The sequence below is a fragment of the Euwallacea fornicatus genome, chromosome 17 (assembly GCF_040115645.1).
Source record: "Euwallacea fornicatus isolate EFF26 chromosome 17, ASM4011564v1, whole genome shotgun sequence".
In the NCBI taxonomy this organism is placed as follows: domain Eukaryota; kingdom Metazoa; phylum Arthropoda; class Insecta; order Coleoptera; family Curculionidae; genus Euwallacea; species Euwallacea fornicatus.
In genome coordinates, this window is record NC_089557.1 from 1190060 (window position 1) to 1206938 (window position 16879).

Sequence of the window (16879 nt, forward strand, 5' to 3'; positions counted from 1 at the left end):
ACAAACCCCGTTCTGAATTCCGGAGACCTGCGCACCCCCCAATTCGTTCGTTTCCAGCCGGGACACAGACACCTCGTTTCCCAGTTTGTCCGCGACCCTATCGTTCTGCTTGTCGTCCGGTTGGTGATCCAAACAATGCCGTCGCTGTCCCGTACTTCGCGTTGTAGGTAGGGGGCACTATGGCCCCCCTGGAGGCCGCGCTCCGTCGTTATGGAGGCAGTAGCCAGCTCGACAACTCCAGGAGATCACACGGAAGCCACACCGTCTCCGAAGGCCGAAACCCGGCCGAAGGGAAATGCAGATTCGACCTTCGCCAGGTAAGTTCCCGGTGCGGAGTTGCCGGATTAGTGGAAATGTTGCTAGGGGAGGTTTACAGTTTACCGGAAAAGCGCTCTGCGCCATTGTTTTGGGAATTGTAACATGGTTTGCGTGGCAACAATGTAACCTTCTTGTCCAGGCCTTTATCGAGTGCAATAAGGGGTGCATTAGACTTTGTCTCCATATAAATGTTTAATGGATTTTTTTGGTTGGTTTCGACAGGAAAATAATTTAAATAAATTAGGAGGCAATGTTTCGAAATCTCCTATGGCAGATGCAGTTCAACACACTGATGCTCGCTAGAAGCATAACAATTTAAACTTCTATTCTGCCCATTTCCATTTGGCTGCCTTCCAAATGCGAAAACTGTGCTGACAGATTGAGGGCTCAGGGCTTTTGGGGGTGACATAAATAGATTTCTGATTATGTATTCAGCGATTGTCTGAAATATTAAAGCACTTTCGATGAGATGAACGTTGCTCCACGTCGAAGGGTTTTAAAAGCACACTTTCGTCTGGGTTCAAACTAACTGTTAATGGTTTTTCAGTGAGCTCTCTTGCAATGCATTTTATTACAAAAAACTCTATTGATTTCAGCCTCAAACAGGAACCTGGTTCCAATCCGGAAAGTCCGTTGGAGGCTACAAGTCCTATAGCAATAAGAGGTAAGAATACAGAAAGCATTAACATACATAAGCCAATGCTATTAAATGCACTTTTTGCAAAAATCAGTTTTCATGACTCTGTATCGCAGGAATTAAAATAAGAGCTACAACAATCACTTTTGCGCAGGCTTACAACAGACTTCGTGGAGATGATTAGTTCGAGCTATCTTGTAACAAAATTGCTCCATTTGTTCCTGAGATGTTCTGCATTAAAGGTTTCAAATAGGAGAAAAATAGAGATCTATGGCAGATTTCGATTTTTGAAGCGCTCTTTTTCGCTTTAATTCACCGATTTTATGAATTTTCCCAGGTCACATAAAAGAAAAGTTTTTGAAAAATACTTATATCGGTTTTTCACCAAGTTGCCAGCGACGTCAATACGGAAGCTTCTGATTGGCTGATGTGGAAAAATCACAAGTTTTAGTCGCCATATTGAATTAGAGTGATGTAGTCGTCGCGCGGAGTTTAGAATTAGATTTTTTTTCGCTGAAAATTGCGGGAAACGACTAAGAAATGTGTGAAATTAATGGAACAAATTGCGTTTTTACACCTCACCGCGTTTTTCGATATTTTCACATGTTTAGAGTATTCAAAGTCGTTGGGTTATCATCAGTTTTCCTCACGATCAAGTTGAGTCCCGATGTCAAATTTTGAAATGCGGTCACTATCACTCGAAATTAGTTTGTAGTTTTTGAGTAAAGTTTTTCGGAAAAATTGCATGAATTTTCAAACAAATTCTCCGAAAAAGTGCGTGTAAGTGGTGCAGTCAAGTGTGTTCTGAGGCCTCAATGGATTTCTCGGTAGACTGAGACGTTTTTCCATCGTGGGAGCAGAACCAAATGACACTGAAAGCAGTAAGTAGCTTAGGAAATTAGTTGGGATAATTCATTGCAAAAAATCATAATTTGTTTGATATTTTAAATGGGGAGTTTTGAGTCACTATCGACTTCTACGCAGCGTTCTAAACTCAAATCGGCCGAAAATTTGGCGCTTGTACATTATCAAATTTCGGATCAAGATGAAGTTGATTTTTAAACGTTTAAAATTCAAAACATTGGAAAAAAGTTTACAGAATAGCTGACCGTAACTGTTCTCGTCATTGTCAGTGCATTACGCATACATTGTCGCTTGGGTTTTAGCTGAAGATAAGCGATTCGGTTAGTTTTAAAGATGCGACCATTATTAGATTCCCATCATTGGATTAAGCGTTTTACTTCCGAGAGCCAAACGCTCGAACCTTAGCGAAATGTTTGAAATTTCTGAGGTGCCATTTTCGGGCCTTTTTTGGAACTTTCATTAACCTCAATTTACAGCCTGGGAACCGTGAAAATGCGTTTTCAGGTGCCTTTATTGGGAGGCACTTTCAAAACCGCAATAATAGGTAGGTCCCAAGGTGATCTTAAATCAAGCTAAATCTCGATTATCTCGAAACCAAATGAGCCATCTGCTCGACACTTTATTGTGACTCTATACGCGCCTAGGTGAGCCTAGGATGAACGTACATTCCACTTCCCGTACATATTAACCACATCAAGAACCCATCAATTATTAGGTTTAATTATGAGTGATCACGTGAATATTTGCCGTTTGTTACGCCTGTGGTCCGTCGTTTTCTCGATACCATCTGAGAACCACTCCTTCTCCTTATAAGAGCCCGTTCCCGGCAAAAAAATAATTACATCATGAGTGAGGTGCCATTGGCCTTTTAATCCATCTTTTACTGATGATGATGCTGGTATAGGTATTCGATTTAGAGTGTCTTGGCGTATCAAAATTATTGCTCCATATACATAGGGCGGTGGTTGTTCGATCGAATTGTCATCGACGCATTGGACAGGTCCGTTTTGATTCATTCTTAGTGGATGTTGGACGTGGCTTCGATTTGGGCAAAACCCCATCGGACATGGTGATCTATCTTGGCCAACTAGCCGTTCCCCAGAGCTATTTAGCCCCGGGCGTTCTTTGACAAGAAGAGAGGAATAACCGCAACGGGCGTTCACCTCCCGATGGAGATCGGCGCTGCTACAAGAAGTGGTATCAGCAAGTCGCATCACTAGGAAGCGCCAACCTTTATTGAAGGCCATAAAGCGTACAACCAATTTTCGTGTAATCAGTTGATATACTGCCACGTCTTTCTCCACTTCTGCACAATTAAAATGTTTAAAATAAAAAAAACGTGCGTTGTTTCTTGTGAAGGCAGTTCGGGATGACAACATTCAAATAAAGATTAATATACAGTAGTGATGTTTAAGACACAGTAATGTCGAATAATGATGAGGAAGAGTTCCATTAGTATTCAAGCACTATTGTCTTTACTCGAGTTAGTTTCTGAGAAAAGCTCCTGAAATATTCCGCATATAAGGTTTCATATATTATTAACGCACCATTCTCTCATTCTTCGTTTCAAAAGGAATTCGGGTTGCTTCCTCAATACACTGATAGATTCGTGCAAGAAAGGGGCTTTTATTCTCAACAATATAGGAACGGGATACCTTCCATTCTCTGCTGCGACTTTTTGCACGTGCCACCGTGTGTAGGATATTATGCGTGGTCCAGCTTTTATATTATGTATAAAGGTATATAACCGGTTTTCCTGATCCTCTATATTGAAACTACTAAAGGTTCGTTCACATTAGAGTGCTTCATCTGGAATTGAACTTGAACCATGGAATTCAACGTAGACTCAGCACAGCATTGCCACAGCTGTCTTTATCGGTTTTTTGATAGTTTGAATTTCCAGGTAGTGGTTGCTCAACATTTCGGAAAACTGTTTTCCGCATGCACGGGACGCTAAAACTCTACCTTTTCGTGTAGAACGCGCTGTATATTATGCGATTTATTGAATTATCTATTTATTAGGCTCAATTTGTGCACGGAAACTTTTATACCAATCTCTTTTGCTTTTCGCGTAATATGGGAATTAACAGGAGCACCCTTTCAATGACGCTCACAGAGAGTTTTTGCACGCTTCCTTTAAGTCCCAAAATCCCGTTTTTGTCATGAAGGCCAATTACATCCTTCATGGCAGAGCCTTGAGACACCGATCCCCAATCTGAATCAATCAATCAGTGAAGGGATCCAATTTTGCTCAAAAGTGACGTACTTGGACAACTTCTTTAGGAGAGTTGCGCTGGTTGGGGGCGGAGCTAAAGTCTGCCACGTGTTTCCGAACTTCAGTGATTTTTCGTACACATTAACAACATAATGGAGGCCTACTATATCTAGCTCTCGAAGGGGTGACATCTGTTTGCGGAAGCGAAGGTGGGACTCCTCGCATATCCCTGCGGGTCTCTCTTTATAATGCCCTCGAGGCTTTTAGGCCCTATCAGATGTCGACCTGTGAGAAAATCAATTTTCCTATACATCAACGCATAAACATACTTAATTTTGACCTACTATGCACACCTCACTGAGTCCTCAAAGGTACATTTGCGGGTACAATTGGGTCCGCCCCTGCACATTCATTATTAATAAAGTTAAACTTTGTATCATAAATCAATATGCCTAATAGCGAGGCGAGAATAAAGCAGTTTTGCGCAGTCGGAACTTTCCTCGAGATTTATTTTATTACAATCCTCCATGGTATATTATTTATGAGGGAACTTCGGTGTCGTGACCCTTCTAAATCAAAACAGACACTCCGTTTCCTACAGCGTTACGACATCATCAGTTTATACTCGAAGACCATCTCCGGCGTTCATCTTCAAGTCATCATTTCTTGCGTTATCTTCCGACTTGAATACAACTCCACCATTGAGGTCTTTGAACCGTCTTCCTCTCCTCTCCCTCTCTTCGGCACACCTGAGAGAATCGACACCGTCCGGCAGTAGTCCGGGATATTACACAACGACGTCGTCGCCGTAGAGTCAACAGCATCATGCGGGTACAGCCATGTGGCCGAGCGTAGTTCTTGGACAACGTCGTGGTACGCACCGACGCCTCCGACCTTGATTGACGACGTCATGCGTCGTGTCGTCGACAAGAGAAAGAAGAAACGCGCCGCGCTAGGGTACGTGGGGGTGTAGGTGGTGTGGGTGGTTCGAGGAGGAGCGCGTTTCGATTGGTTTCGAATTCGGCGGCATGGGGATGCGGTGCCCTGCGGATAGACTGAGAAAGAAGGGTTTACGGAGTTAAGGTATCTTCCATTCCCCTTTCGCTCCCCTTTCATTCAGTTTGTCCCAATGCACTTTTTTACTTAAATCGACATAAATTTGTCATTATGATTGACATCAGCAGCAGCGACAAATAGAAGTCTGGTCAGTGCCACGCTGCGTGCGGTCACACCATATGTTGCAGATGAAAATATACTACGCCATTGAACCCTACAGGCTTATTGAATAAGTACAGGTGTCTCAAAGTCGAAAATGCAGATTTTCCAAAAACCAAAAACACCCCGTATTTACGAATAATGCATAACGAAGGTGACAACGGGTTTTCCGCCACTGTCAATTTTCGTTCGACGAAAATCGAGCACAGTGGCCACATTCAGCACACGGAACTGTTGCACAATTGATTGAAGTTTGGACCGAAAAATGTCGTTGATTTGAAGTCCCACCAGTTGCGCAGCTGTTGACTCTGCTGAAGGAGGTCCATGCTGCTTGTACAAACCTTATGTACCTCACTTAGGGTGTAAAACAGTTTAGCTGTGTCTCGAAAACTGTAAATGGGGGAAGTTCGAGACAGAAATTTTATTTACAAATGCAGTCATGGAACACACTTTAAAAATATTGCCGTGATTGCAGCGTTGCCACTTCTATACAAAAGCAGTGACATCATAGGATTTTTGAAGGACAGGCCCAGTACCTGAGGCATTTTTTGGTTACAATCTTTTTCCCGAGGAAGTTGAGTCATGTTAAATTCACCTCTAAGATTAGTCCCTTTCAGGTAAATGAAAAATTTACGTTTTCACGTATTAGAAAGCTGTAAAACGCCAAGTATTCACTTTTTAAAAACTTCACATAAGAAATATTGCTGATCGAAAATGGTTTTCTGTTCAAAGGTTGCCACTTAAAAATCCTATGATGTCAATAGTTTACGGTAGAACTGGTAACATTGTAAAGACGGAAACATTTTTGAAGTGTTTTTCGTGGTCAGTCCAGGGAAATTATTGTTAGAGAGGTTTTCTTAATAAGACTTTTATTTAGAATTTCTGACATTCAAAGTTTCCGAGATACAACCGGCAACCCTGTATGACTCAACACTTATTAATTTTCAGTTATTATTAATAACTGAAATACCCCACATTTGTAACGAAAAATTATTTACGACTGCGATGGAGTTTTTTTTATATTTCCTCCAATTCTGTACAATTTATAACGGCAGGGAGAAGGTAAAACTCATGAACGTTGTAAAAATGTGTATTGTGGGTAAACAAACTTCGCGAATTTTCAATTCTCACAAAGTTGGTATGAGTGACAGTTTCCAATGCGCCCATCATAACAGCGCTTTCTTAACGGTCTCTTCAGCATGGACATTTTTCAAATCGACCAATCGCTGAGCGGATCGCTAGGCGGAGCCCCCACTCCCGACAAGATTACCCCGGAAGTGATTTTCGAAGCTGGTTCGGATTTTAAGTTGCAGTTTTTTGACACAAACGAGGATAATAATACACAGGTACGTAACCAGATAATAAGTGGGGAAATTCGTCGAGTGGAAAAAAAATGAGGAAATTAGAGCACCAAAGGTCAAAGAGCGAATTTCCACCTCTACTGAGTAATCCTAAAAAATTGTAATATCCAGACGGTAAACGGCTAGACGGTGAATTTTCAAAGTATTGACCTTACGAATTTGCAATTACTATTGTTAGATTTTTAACATTTTAACCAGACGGCAACATTAAAATATAGGTACAGAATACGCTAACCAGCACGTAAATATGTAATTAGCATAGGATCGGGCATAATATAATATTTTAGATATCGTACAGCGCAAAACAGTTATTCTTTCAAATTCTAACAATTACTCTTATTAGATGACGTGCGAATCGGCAACGTTGCCCAAGCCCACTTCTGTCACGTCATATCAGAAAAGATCACCAGCGATGACATGACAAGTTCCTCATTGTTGCCAAACGTTTCTGGTATATTTATTTAAATTTGACCTTTGGATTTTTTGCGATTATATTTTTTAACTAAATTCACCATAGGGCGGATTTAGTGACCCAGGATCAGTGGAATCGCCTTCAACGGGCGATTCTTCACCCCCTCCCCCGCAGTTACAACTCACCCCTTTGCACATACAACCTTTGCAGTCCAGTACCTCTGATCTTGCAGACGTCGGCACCTTACTTTTGTCCCCGCAAGGGAGCAATTCGAGCAGCATAAACGTGAAACAAGGTGAGCCCTTGGAGGGATGGTGATGGCAATAATTGGTGGTGGATTTACATATGAACATTATCCAAACGTGAATAAAACTTTTTCCTAACCGAGGATGAGTATCATTATTTCTTTAATTGTGTTTGCATTAGGGATCATTAGCACTGAACACTGCCCCTATCGCCGGAACTTACCGTTAAAGACTTCCAAGAGTTGTTGAGTTGATTATCTTTCTCGCCGGAACCCATATAAAAAGATTCAAGTTATTCACAATTATCGATTCATGCATGTATTATAAACCACGCCACTTACATAAGAACTTAAAACAACTTCAAAAAAGAAACTGGTTTTGATCATTTCTTTTTGATTCCGACACGGTCGATGAACCGCCTATTATTCAAAAAGAGACTCATGGGACCTACGGTGTATGTACGGAATGGTAGAATAAAATTTTATGGTTGTGTATCTACGTATGTACGTGTATATAATGGAATTGTATATCACATTGGCCCTTGGAGGATAGAATGATCGACTTTGAAAATTGCACCGTTCCTCGATAGTCTGTCGGTGAAACCATTAAAAACGCTTAAATTTGGTTAAAAGATCGTTATGAAGGTAAAAAAAAATAAAAAAGAACTTTTGGGAGAATCGAGTTTGGAACTCTGGTCCTTGCTATTGGGGTTAAAAAACGTAATCAATACTCCACGAATGACTTACCAGCTCTCTTGCTAAAGAACAATAACTACCGTTATGCCGAAAAATGTGTTAAAAACGTGGTATAAATAATCAATCACTAAAATAAATTTATTGAATTATTATTGCTAAAATGATTAATTTTTATTCATCTCCAGATGCATTAAACAACCCCTACGCATTTATTCTCATAACTATTGCCGGTAACATTTTGACAATTAAATCAAAATGGCGACTTGTGGAAAGGTAAGTGCCTGTTATTGGTCCATTTTAACGTCCTCGAAACGTGATTGGTGGATTTGAATTAAGCAGCACTCGAGTGTGTACGCTGATAACTCATCCATTTTCGCGACAATTAATTGATGTTTAGTGAGAAAAAGCACACATTTAGGAATAATTTTTCTATACGTACAAAGTGTACCGTATTTAAAACGCAATGGCTAATTCTTTAATAATTTAATGATCTCGTTAGTAAATTCGTTACGCCAATTATCGTAATCGAATAACCTAAACAAGACACTAACGCACCGTGATGGTTGGTACTTCTCGAGGTAATTGAAACAACATTCCTAATGGAAAATATGTTCCTTTCAGCTGTTACTTTTTACGCTACTCAACATTAAACAAGATTGAACGTTGTATAACTTCCTAATAGAACAATAGCCATACCCCGTAGGTGTACTACAGCGAAAGCCAAATTATCCTTTCCTCAGTTAATACCGAAGAGTAATAAATATATTGCATCGAAATATTGATATTATGCAGTATAGTTCAAGCGTGTCTTTATACGTACATAACGGACTTGCGGCTTTGTGGGAAAGTTGCTCTGTTAACGACCGTTTTATCGGTTCTGTGGAAACAAATCTGAGGAATAGTGAAGCTTTACGCAGAATGGCACTTAAATTTTAGTTAAACTTGTAAAACGTGCTGGGGAGGAGGGGGGGTCATACAGTGCCAATTTCGAGAAATTTGATGAAGGATGAGCTGTGCAATTCTGGCAGATTTTGGGGACGTATTGAAAATATTTTCCACAAGGGCAACGAAAGGTAACTGAAAAAAAGTTGGTTTAGAATTTTTCATTTTAAGAGTAGCAGCAGTCGAGGTGCAAAGTGCTCAGAGAACCGCGTGGAAACGAAGTTGAATGAACTACGTTAGAAATGAAAAATTCTAAAATTTTCCAAGTTGTCAACAGAAAATCGATAAACACGAAGGTACGGTACGAGTCATTAAAGAAACTTTTGAGAACTCTGACGAATTGAGATTTGAATCGGTGACCTTATCGTTTGGAATCAAAGTTCAGATGTCCTGACCCAATGATAAAGCCTCAAGTGTTCTGTCAAAGATGAATCGATGTTACCCTCGTAAATTTAAAATAATTCAATCCGTTGAAATTGAGACATATTTTTTCGCTCAGTTATTGTGCGAAATATCCTGGCATTTCGATCAATATGGCAAAGGGCTAATTGTCTCTCGTGGATCGACCCGAATAAAAAGTTGTAATTCTTCGCTGACAGAGACAAACCACCCACTTTCGCAGTTGGCAAACAAACAGTGCACACTGAGAAAAGGCACTTCTTAGTACCTTTAATGGTACCAAATGGCCATCCTATTAGAAAGCTTTTACATAGGTCAAGCAAATTCAAGCGCTCTGTCACTAGGTTAATTGCATTAAACGCATGGGAAACAGAATCGAAAGTTACATACAATTGCTCCTTACAACCAAATCGATCTACATATTTGTCTTGAATTTACAGCCATTGCCTAACACTCGCAGATAGTATCTATCCAAATTCGGTGGCTTTCAACTCATTACGTAACACCATGTTTCTTTGTTGATTTTGCAGAGAAATGAGAAAGTTTCGCTAGCGCGATTGAAGCAATTTCTGGTAAATTAGGTTCATATAATTGAAATTATTATTATTTTTTTTTTTATCAGGAACAGTAGTATTCGATACTTAATAATCTGCCCGATTTACCTGCCGCGGCTTGCGCAACCATAACGGTTCGGCATTGTTCGCATCGCAATCAACGACACGCAGTTACTTCTGTTACAGGCACAATATTGTGGTAGGTCATTTACACCTTGTAATAATGCTAATTATTGTTTTACGGGTAATTAATTATTGAAATTCCTGCACTCATATCACAAGTGCAATTATGGAAACACTTGTGTGCATATCGTTGCATCCCCGATTTCGAAATTCCCCTCTGATGGGGGGACGTATGTGCAGCTGATGAAACGTTTCACGTAGCATTGGTGTTTATCTATAATAAGCCACGTATGCGGCCGATTTGAAGGAAACTGTTTCAAGTTTAAGGTCAATTATATGCGGGATAATAAATTGTGTGTTCGATGAAAACTTTAAGCCGGTGCAAAGCGGTCATTTTTTTAAATAGGTGTATGTCGGAATAACATTGCGAACGTTCTCCATAGCAAATAAGTGGATTAATCAATTAATTAATTAATTATTGAAAGACAAACTGACGAATTTACTACTACTCGACCGTACCTCGGCCTTTCTACAGGATGTTCCTTTGGTGTGCCTGTCTCCGAAACGGTGAGAGGTGAATGAAACAAAAGTGGCCCCGTGTGGAGCTGATTAAGGAAGCCGCTGCACGTTTGGCACATTTTCAGTAGTTTCCCAGATATTTGGAAAAATACGAAAATGGCCCGAAACTTCAGTGCCTCGTATTTCGTAAACTCTTTATGACAGAAAAGAAGTTTAAATTGCGAAGTTTCACAACTTTTCACCCTCTATGATAAAATGAAATATCGAACGTCGCTGCACAGCTATTAATAACCAACCAACCGGTGTCAACTTCATTATTTTAAATACGGACCTGGAATTATTATTTCAGATTTCGAGAGCGCTTTTGATTCCTGAGAGGCCCGTGTATAATTCGTTTACATTCGTTAACGTTTCAATCAGAATAATTCATCATCAGGCTAGTTTTTATTTACCTTTTCAAATTACACTACATACTAGGTCATTGTGGAAACGATTTTCTGACAAGTTTTGAAATTTATTTGGCAAATAAAGTCGTTTTTAGACTTCTTTTCGTCTATTGTAATTTATTTTCGAGCTGAATCCATAAAAAAAACGACGTGTTTCAACGATACTGTTCAGTAACGACGAATAAATGGATTAGAAAAAAACACTTAAAAGTATCCAGCAAAACTTATAAATAATGTACGGTTATGTCTAAGGGAGAATGGGAGACGCTTTGAATGTTTAGGATAATTATAGGTTAATAAGAAAGTAGAGTATCTAGTGTAGCTTAAAAAGTAAATAAAAAATAGTCTGATGAATTATTCAAGTTGAAACGTTAATAAATGTCAACAAATTTTATACGTATCCAGCAGGAATGAAAAGAGCTTTCGAAATACGAAGTAAAAGTTCCAGGTCCGTATTTAAAATAATCGTTAACAACGATTACTTGGTTGCTAAAAACTGTGCGATGACGTTCGACATGTCGTTTTGTAGGGAGTAAAAAGTTGTGAAACTCTCTAATTTAACATTCTTTTCTACCACAAACAGTTTACGAAATACGAGGGATTACAGTTTGGGGCCATTTTCATATTTTTCCAAATATATAGGAAACCGCCGACAATGTGGCAACTCTGCAGCGGTTCCCCTAATCAGATCCACAAGGGCCCACTTTGGCCTAATTTAACCGAAGCTGTAACCGTTTCGGAGATGACAGGCACACCAAAAAAAGCGCATTATATATCTGGAATGGCCATTCGTTCCTCTTGTCTTCCTTTTCAATTCGGGGGAAACGCTCGCGTCCAAAAGGGGGAGTCCCCGACACTTGACCATTTGATAGCGGCGGTAGCAGTAACCTCGTTCTACGGCGCTTCATCCCGCCATGGCTGTCTATTGACTTGTTGTTATCTACTTATTAAGTCTAACTCTGTAATACTAAAAACTTATAGAATGTTATAGTATATAGGGTGGCTGAATTGAAGGGGAACTTGTTCAAAGGTCAAGGACATGCATTTAAAACACTCAGTCTAGCTATTTAAAGGCAGCCAGCCCGAAGGGTGCACGCATTATCTCCGGTATGGTATCGATTTTTGAGTTTCTCTATTATGCTATTATTTAAGACACACTGGTCATTATCCTTTCAACTTTTAAACCAGTTCAGCATCGTAATTTATTCATTCAGTACATTTCATGGATAAATTTAATAACGCTACTGAACTTGACCTTAAATCCCTCGGAAACTCTCTTCGCCGGAAGCAGGTTTTAAAATCATGGAATTCAACTTGCTGATCATTGAATGAACGCGATGTCAAATTAAAGACGATTTAATCGATGAAACACATAAAAATTATGTAAAAAAGCGGCAAAATAATTAAAAATGGTTCCATCTACTGGGGATCTACCGGGAACGATGACTAATTAATGCACAATTTATCGTTATTGCTGAATACCTGTGATCGATTAATTGAATCACTCTTAGAATTGTTTGTTTCTGTTATTGTTCAAAAGTAATAACTACGAGTGAACGGCTAAAATACTACGTGACGTATTTCAACACGCGGTTCGAAATGGCCGCCGTGATAAAAAAACAGGCCGTGATTGGTCGGTTTGGATACTCCTAATCTATGATTGGTCAATTGGAGTGTCAATTCTATACCGAGAGGACAAGCCTGTTTTTACGAATGAGGAGGCAGATAACTGTTCTACACGGAGAAAAAGCACTGCAGCAACATTGTTTGTGCGATATTTATTGAACTATCCCTCAGCAGCAATAACACATATTCGGAGCCCTATTACATACATTTATTACCATTTTCCTGGAAGCCTGAGGCAATTTTTAATTCTCGCCGGCGGCCTGCAGTGCATTATTAGTCCGTTGTTACTAACGTTGTTTCACGCTTTATCGGCCTTGGACTTGAATCGCTCCAACTTCCAGCACAGCTCTATTGATCCTTCGATGGAAATTAATGCAGAGTTATAATTTTACAGTGTCTACCGCAATTTGTTTATAGCTGCGTGTCTCATTTCACCTGAGAACAACGAGCTTTTTGGGTGAAATTGGGACGCCAGCTAAAAGCTTCCTTTCTCTAAAAACTAAAATAAATGATTACCCATTATGCTGCGCCTACATACAAGGATAAAAGTAATCTTTCCTTTAATCAAGAATTATAATAAAGGTGGATTCCGACACATACATTCCAGCCTGAGCGTGTCACGAAGGGAGGCGAACTAGGTTAATCAAATATTACTAAAGAACGCATTAAGAGAATAACGATAAGCTCCCTTCGATGTGTAAAACATCGATAACATTGGGACAATCTTCGGCAAAATCGATATGATTTCGTGTGACAAGTGCATTGTTTCGAATTCTATTAAATTTGAGGTTTCATTAATCACACCGATGAAGGGGTGGAGTTTCACAAAAAAATATCCTAATTTGTTTCAGAACAGAGCAACTACGTAGCTGCCGACTCAAACAGCTCAACGACCACGAAAACGTTTGTGCCCTGTAAAGTTTGCGGTGATAAAGCATCAGGGTATCACTATGGCGTAACCTCTTGTGAAGGCTGTAAGGTGAGTGGCGCGCGATCTCGTTGCATGTTAGATTTTGACAGACGTTCTTCAGGGTTTTTTTAGAAGAAGTATCCAAAAGCAAATAGAATACAGGTGCCTAAGAGACGGCAAATGCCTGGTTATAAGACTGAACCGGAACCGATGTCAGTATTGCAGATTCAAAAAATGTTTAGCCGTTGGCATGTCTAGAGATTGTAAGTAAAAAAAGTAGACTCGCCAAATACCACTTATTTGCAATAATTAATACATTAAAGTTTGTGCGTTTCCAGCTGTGAGATACGGTCGCGTACCGAAACGCTCCAGAGAGCGTAGCGTCGAGGACAATCCTTCCAGGGTGTCTACGACTGCTCCGGACGTTATTTCTGTAGTCAGCCCCTGTCCCAACACCACTGAAGCTATGTCACCGACCTCAGCAGTGACCAATACAACGAGCGTCATCGTGGATAACGATAATAAGCAACTAGGAGTGTACGATTACATCATCTTGGGCGTATCTCAGGTAAATTTCAGATCTAATCAGAAGGTAAAAAAATGCAGAAACATTTTAGGCACATTTGGCGAATTGTAATTATATTGAAGAGAGGATGAAGAATCTTCAGAGGAGACCCTTGGTGCCACTGCACAATTATAAGCTCGAAGACGAGGAGGATGAGACGGATGATGGAGATGACGATGCAGTGGCCTCATCCACTGCTGAGTCTTTAGAGAATGATAGGTGCGTACACTTTAAAACATAATAACTTCTCCAAGTATTTTATTGTTTAGAGGCTGGTTGTGGCAACAGTTTGCGGCTTGTATGACGCCCAGTGTTCAACGAGTAGTGGAGTTCGCCAAACGAATACCCGGTTTCAGTAGTTTAGGGCAGGATGACCAATTAATACTCATTAAATTAGGCTTTTTCGAAGTGTGGCTAACACATATCGCTAGGTTTACAAATGCTCAAAGTATGATATTCGATGACGGCACCACGGTCACCAGGCAACAACTGGAAACAATGTATGATGTAAGCTTGAGCACCTGCAATTCTCTAGCAGATTATTCGGTTTCTGCTATAAAACTTTCTGATTTCAGGCCGAATTCGTGTCATCCCTTGTTCATTTTGCCAACACATTCAACGCATTAGCTTTAAACGATACTGAGGTGGGATTATTCTCGGCAATAGTTCTTCTAACTGCTGATAGACCTGGAGTAACCGATATTAAATCCATAGAGCACCATAAGGACAAACTGATAGAGGCACTTAAAGTGCAGGTAACGCAATGTGATGTTCCTAAATATGATTTGCGGAGATTTGAGTAACCTTAAAATTGACAAATCCTTGAATTTGCAAAAGAATGATTTGGTAAACTTTCTGTGAAATATTCAGTTAGAAATTGAACTGAAGGAGTGCATAAAATTGTAATTTACGACAGGGCGCCTGAGCCCTTGCTTCTTGCGTTAGAAGTGAGTTATGGGCGTGCTCCAATTCCGGCACGTGCCAAATGTTTATTCTTATTAACTACAACGTACGTGGATATTCAAGATTTGGTTGTTTTCAGATCAATCGAAATCACACTAACGAACTTCAAGTTTTCAATAACCTCCTAATTAAGTTGCCCGAACTAAGGAATTTAGGTTTAAAGCACAACAATCACTTGGACTGGTTTCGGGAGAACTGGCAAAAATTGGTATTACCTCCATTGTTTGCCGAAATATTTGATGTTCCCAAGTCTGAAGACGACTTACAGTGATGACAAGAATGTAAAAAATAGCGTCGACAAATCTTAAGGTATGTAATTTTCCAACAAATACGCCCTGTATGTCTCAGGGATTCATGCAGAGCTGCATTTTAGGTGTTCAAAGTACACAATAACAAATATTCAGATGGTGAAAATCTGCATTTTGTGAACTAATCGAACTCCAATACGAAATTACTACGTAACCTGATGTGAGTGAACATACTATGGTAGTTAAGTATACATCTTTCTCTAGAGAATGCTTTATGAATGACAGGGTCCTGAGATTATTTAGTTTTGTTACTGGACGTTAGTGTTTTAGCTTGATACGATTAAAAACATATCATTGTCTACTTAAGACCGCTTATAGGCCAACTAATAATCGCCAGTGCTCAAAACGGTGATTTTCAGTACATAGGTACTCATTTGAATTTAAATATGTAATGTCGCGTTGCTGATTTTTAATTAAATCCTTCGATGGATCTGAAAGGTTCATCTCTTAACTCTGTTTTAGGAGTTCAGTATTTAAACTTTCGACGGATGCTCAATTTGAGGATAATTTGTTATAGATGTTTGTATGCGGCAAGTTTTTGAAATTGTGCAAATTATAGAACAGTACCCTATATATGAAGTAGTTTAACTTGTAATCTAAGTACTGATATTATTAAGTAGAGAATCTACAATTGTACCTACATTCCTACATACGATTTACCTACTATATCACTAGTAGCAAATATAAATGTTATTAAACAATTTCCTACTAACAATAAATAATTACTACTAAATGTGTTACTAGCAACAAGTAATATCGATTTTAAGGTAGTTGCCACGCCGAGAAAAATGTTAATTTCACCATACAGTATTTCCCTGAAAACAACTTTCTTCTCAAAGTGTAATCATAATTTATAGCCTTCTGAAGACTTTGATAAGGGCAGAAATCAGTTGTTACAATCATTGCAATCATATCAATCTTTGAAAAAATTGCTAGACAGGCAGTTTGTGCCTGCAGAATGAAATTGGATGTGTACATGGATAAACGGCGAAAAATACCTACTCTTATGCGTAAGGATGGCATTACATAGGGTGTGTAAATACCCAATATCCTGTAATATGTCACACTGGGAATTTTATTTGTCATTTTTTCCCTTAAACTTACTGATTTTCTATTTTATTAAATGGAACATCTTTTAGTTATGTATGTCATTAGGCGTGTAAAATTCGTTATAGACTTGCATTATAGAATTAAGATTTTATTAGTGCTTACTGCTAAAAAAGTATTATTTTTATATATTGTACAAATTATTACGTTCTCTGCGCCGCATTGATGATACACTTTTATCCTGAGGCTATGACTTTTTTACTTAATAACGACGTGTTTTAAGTTTAAATTTAATGTAAATTAATAGCAAATCACTATTTATACATATTAATTATTTACTATTTGCTATAAAAAGTTTCAACATAATATATGTACTTTGTTTAAAACAGATGTTTCCTTGCATCCACCAAATTATCAAGTATTTCATTTAATACATTACCCACGTTCAATACACACATCTATGGCGCCATCTGCAAACCTCGTTACATTAGCGTTGCAGTAATCTGTTCTAATGT

At 39.1% G+C, this 16879-nt stretch overlaps 1 protein-coding gene across 5 annotated transcripts; it reads left to right on the plus strand.

Annotated features, from left to right (window-relative positions):
• Positions 1-89: 89 nt before the first annotated feature.
• On the plus strand, positions 90-16750 carry Eip78C (Ecdysone-induced protein 78C). 5 transcript variants are annotated; one of them, XM_066291708.1, is made up of 11 exons: positions 4977-5117; positions 6448-6595; positions 7128-7317; positions 13423-13550; positions 13603-13744; positions 13805-14049; positions 14099-14265; positions 14316-14553; positions 14622-14801; positions 15089-15318; positions 15383-16750. In XM_066291708.1, exons 2-10 carry the CDS (start codon positions 6449-6451, stop codon positions 15278-15280), a joined length of 1629 nt encoding a protein of 542 aa, XP_066147805.1. In that variant the 5' UTR covers positions 4977-5117; position 6448; the 3' UTR covers positions 15281-15318; positions 15383-16750. The 5 variants fall into 5 exon arrangements, with proteins under 5 accessions (XP_066147807.1, XP_066147808.1, XP_066147805.1 ...); XM_066291709.1 differs by having other exon boundaries at positions 4978-5117; positions 13820-14049; XM_066291710.1 differs by lacking the exons at positions 4977-5117; positions 6448-6595; positions 7128-7317 and adding exons at positions 90-317; positions 915-982.
• The last annotated feature ends 129 nt before the right edge of the window (positions 16751-16879 follow it).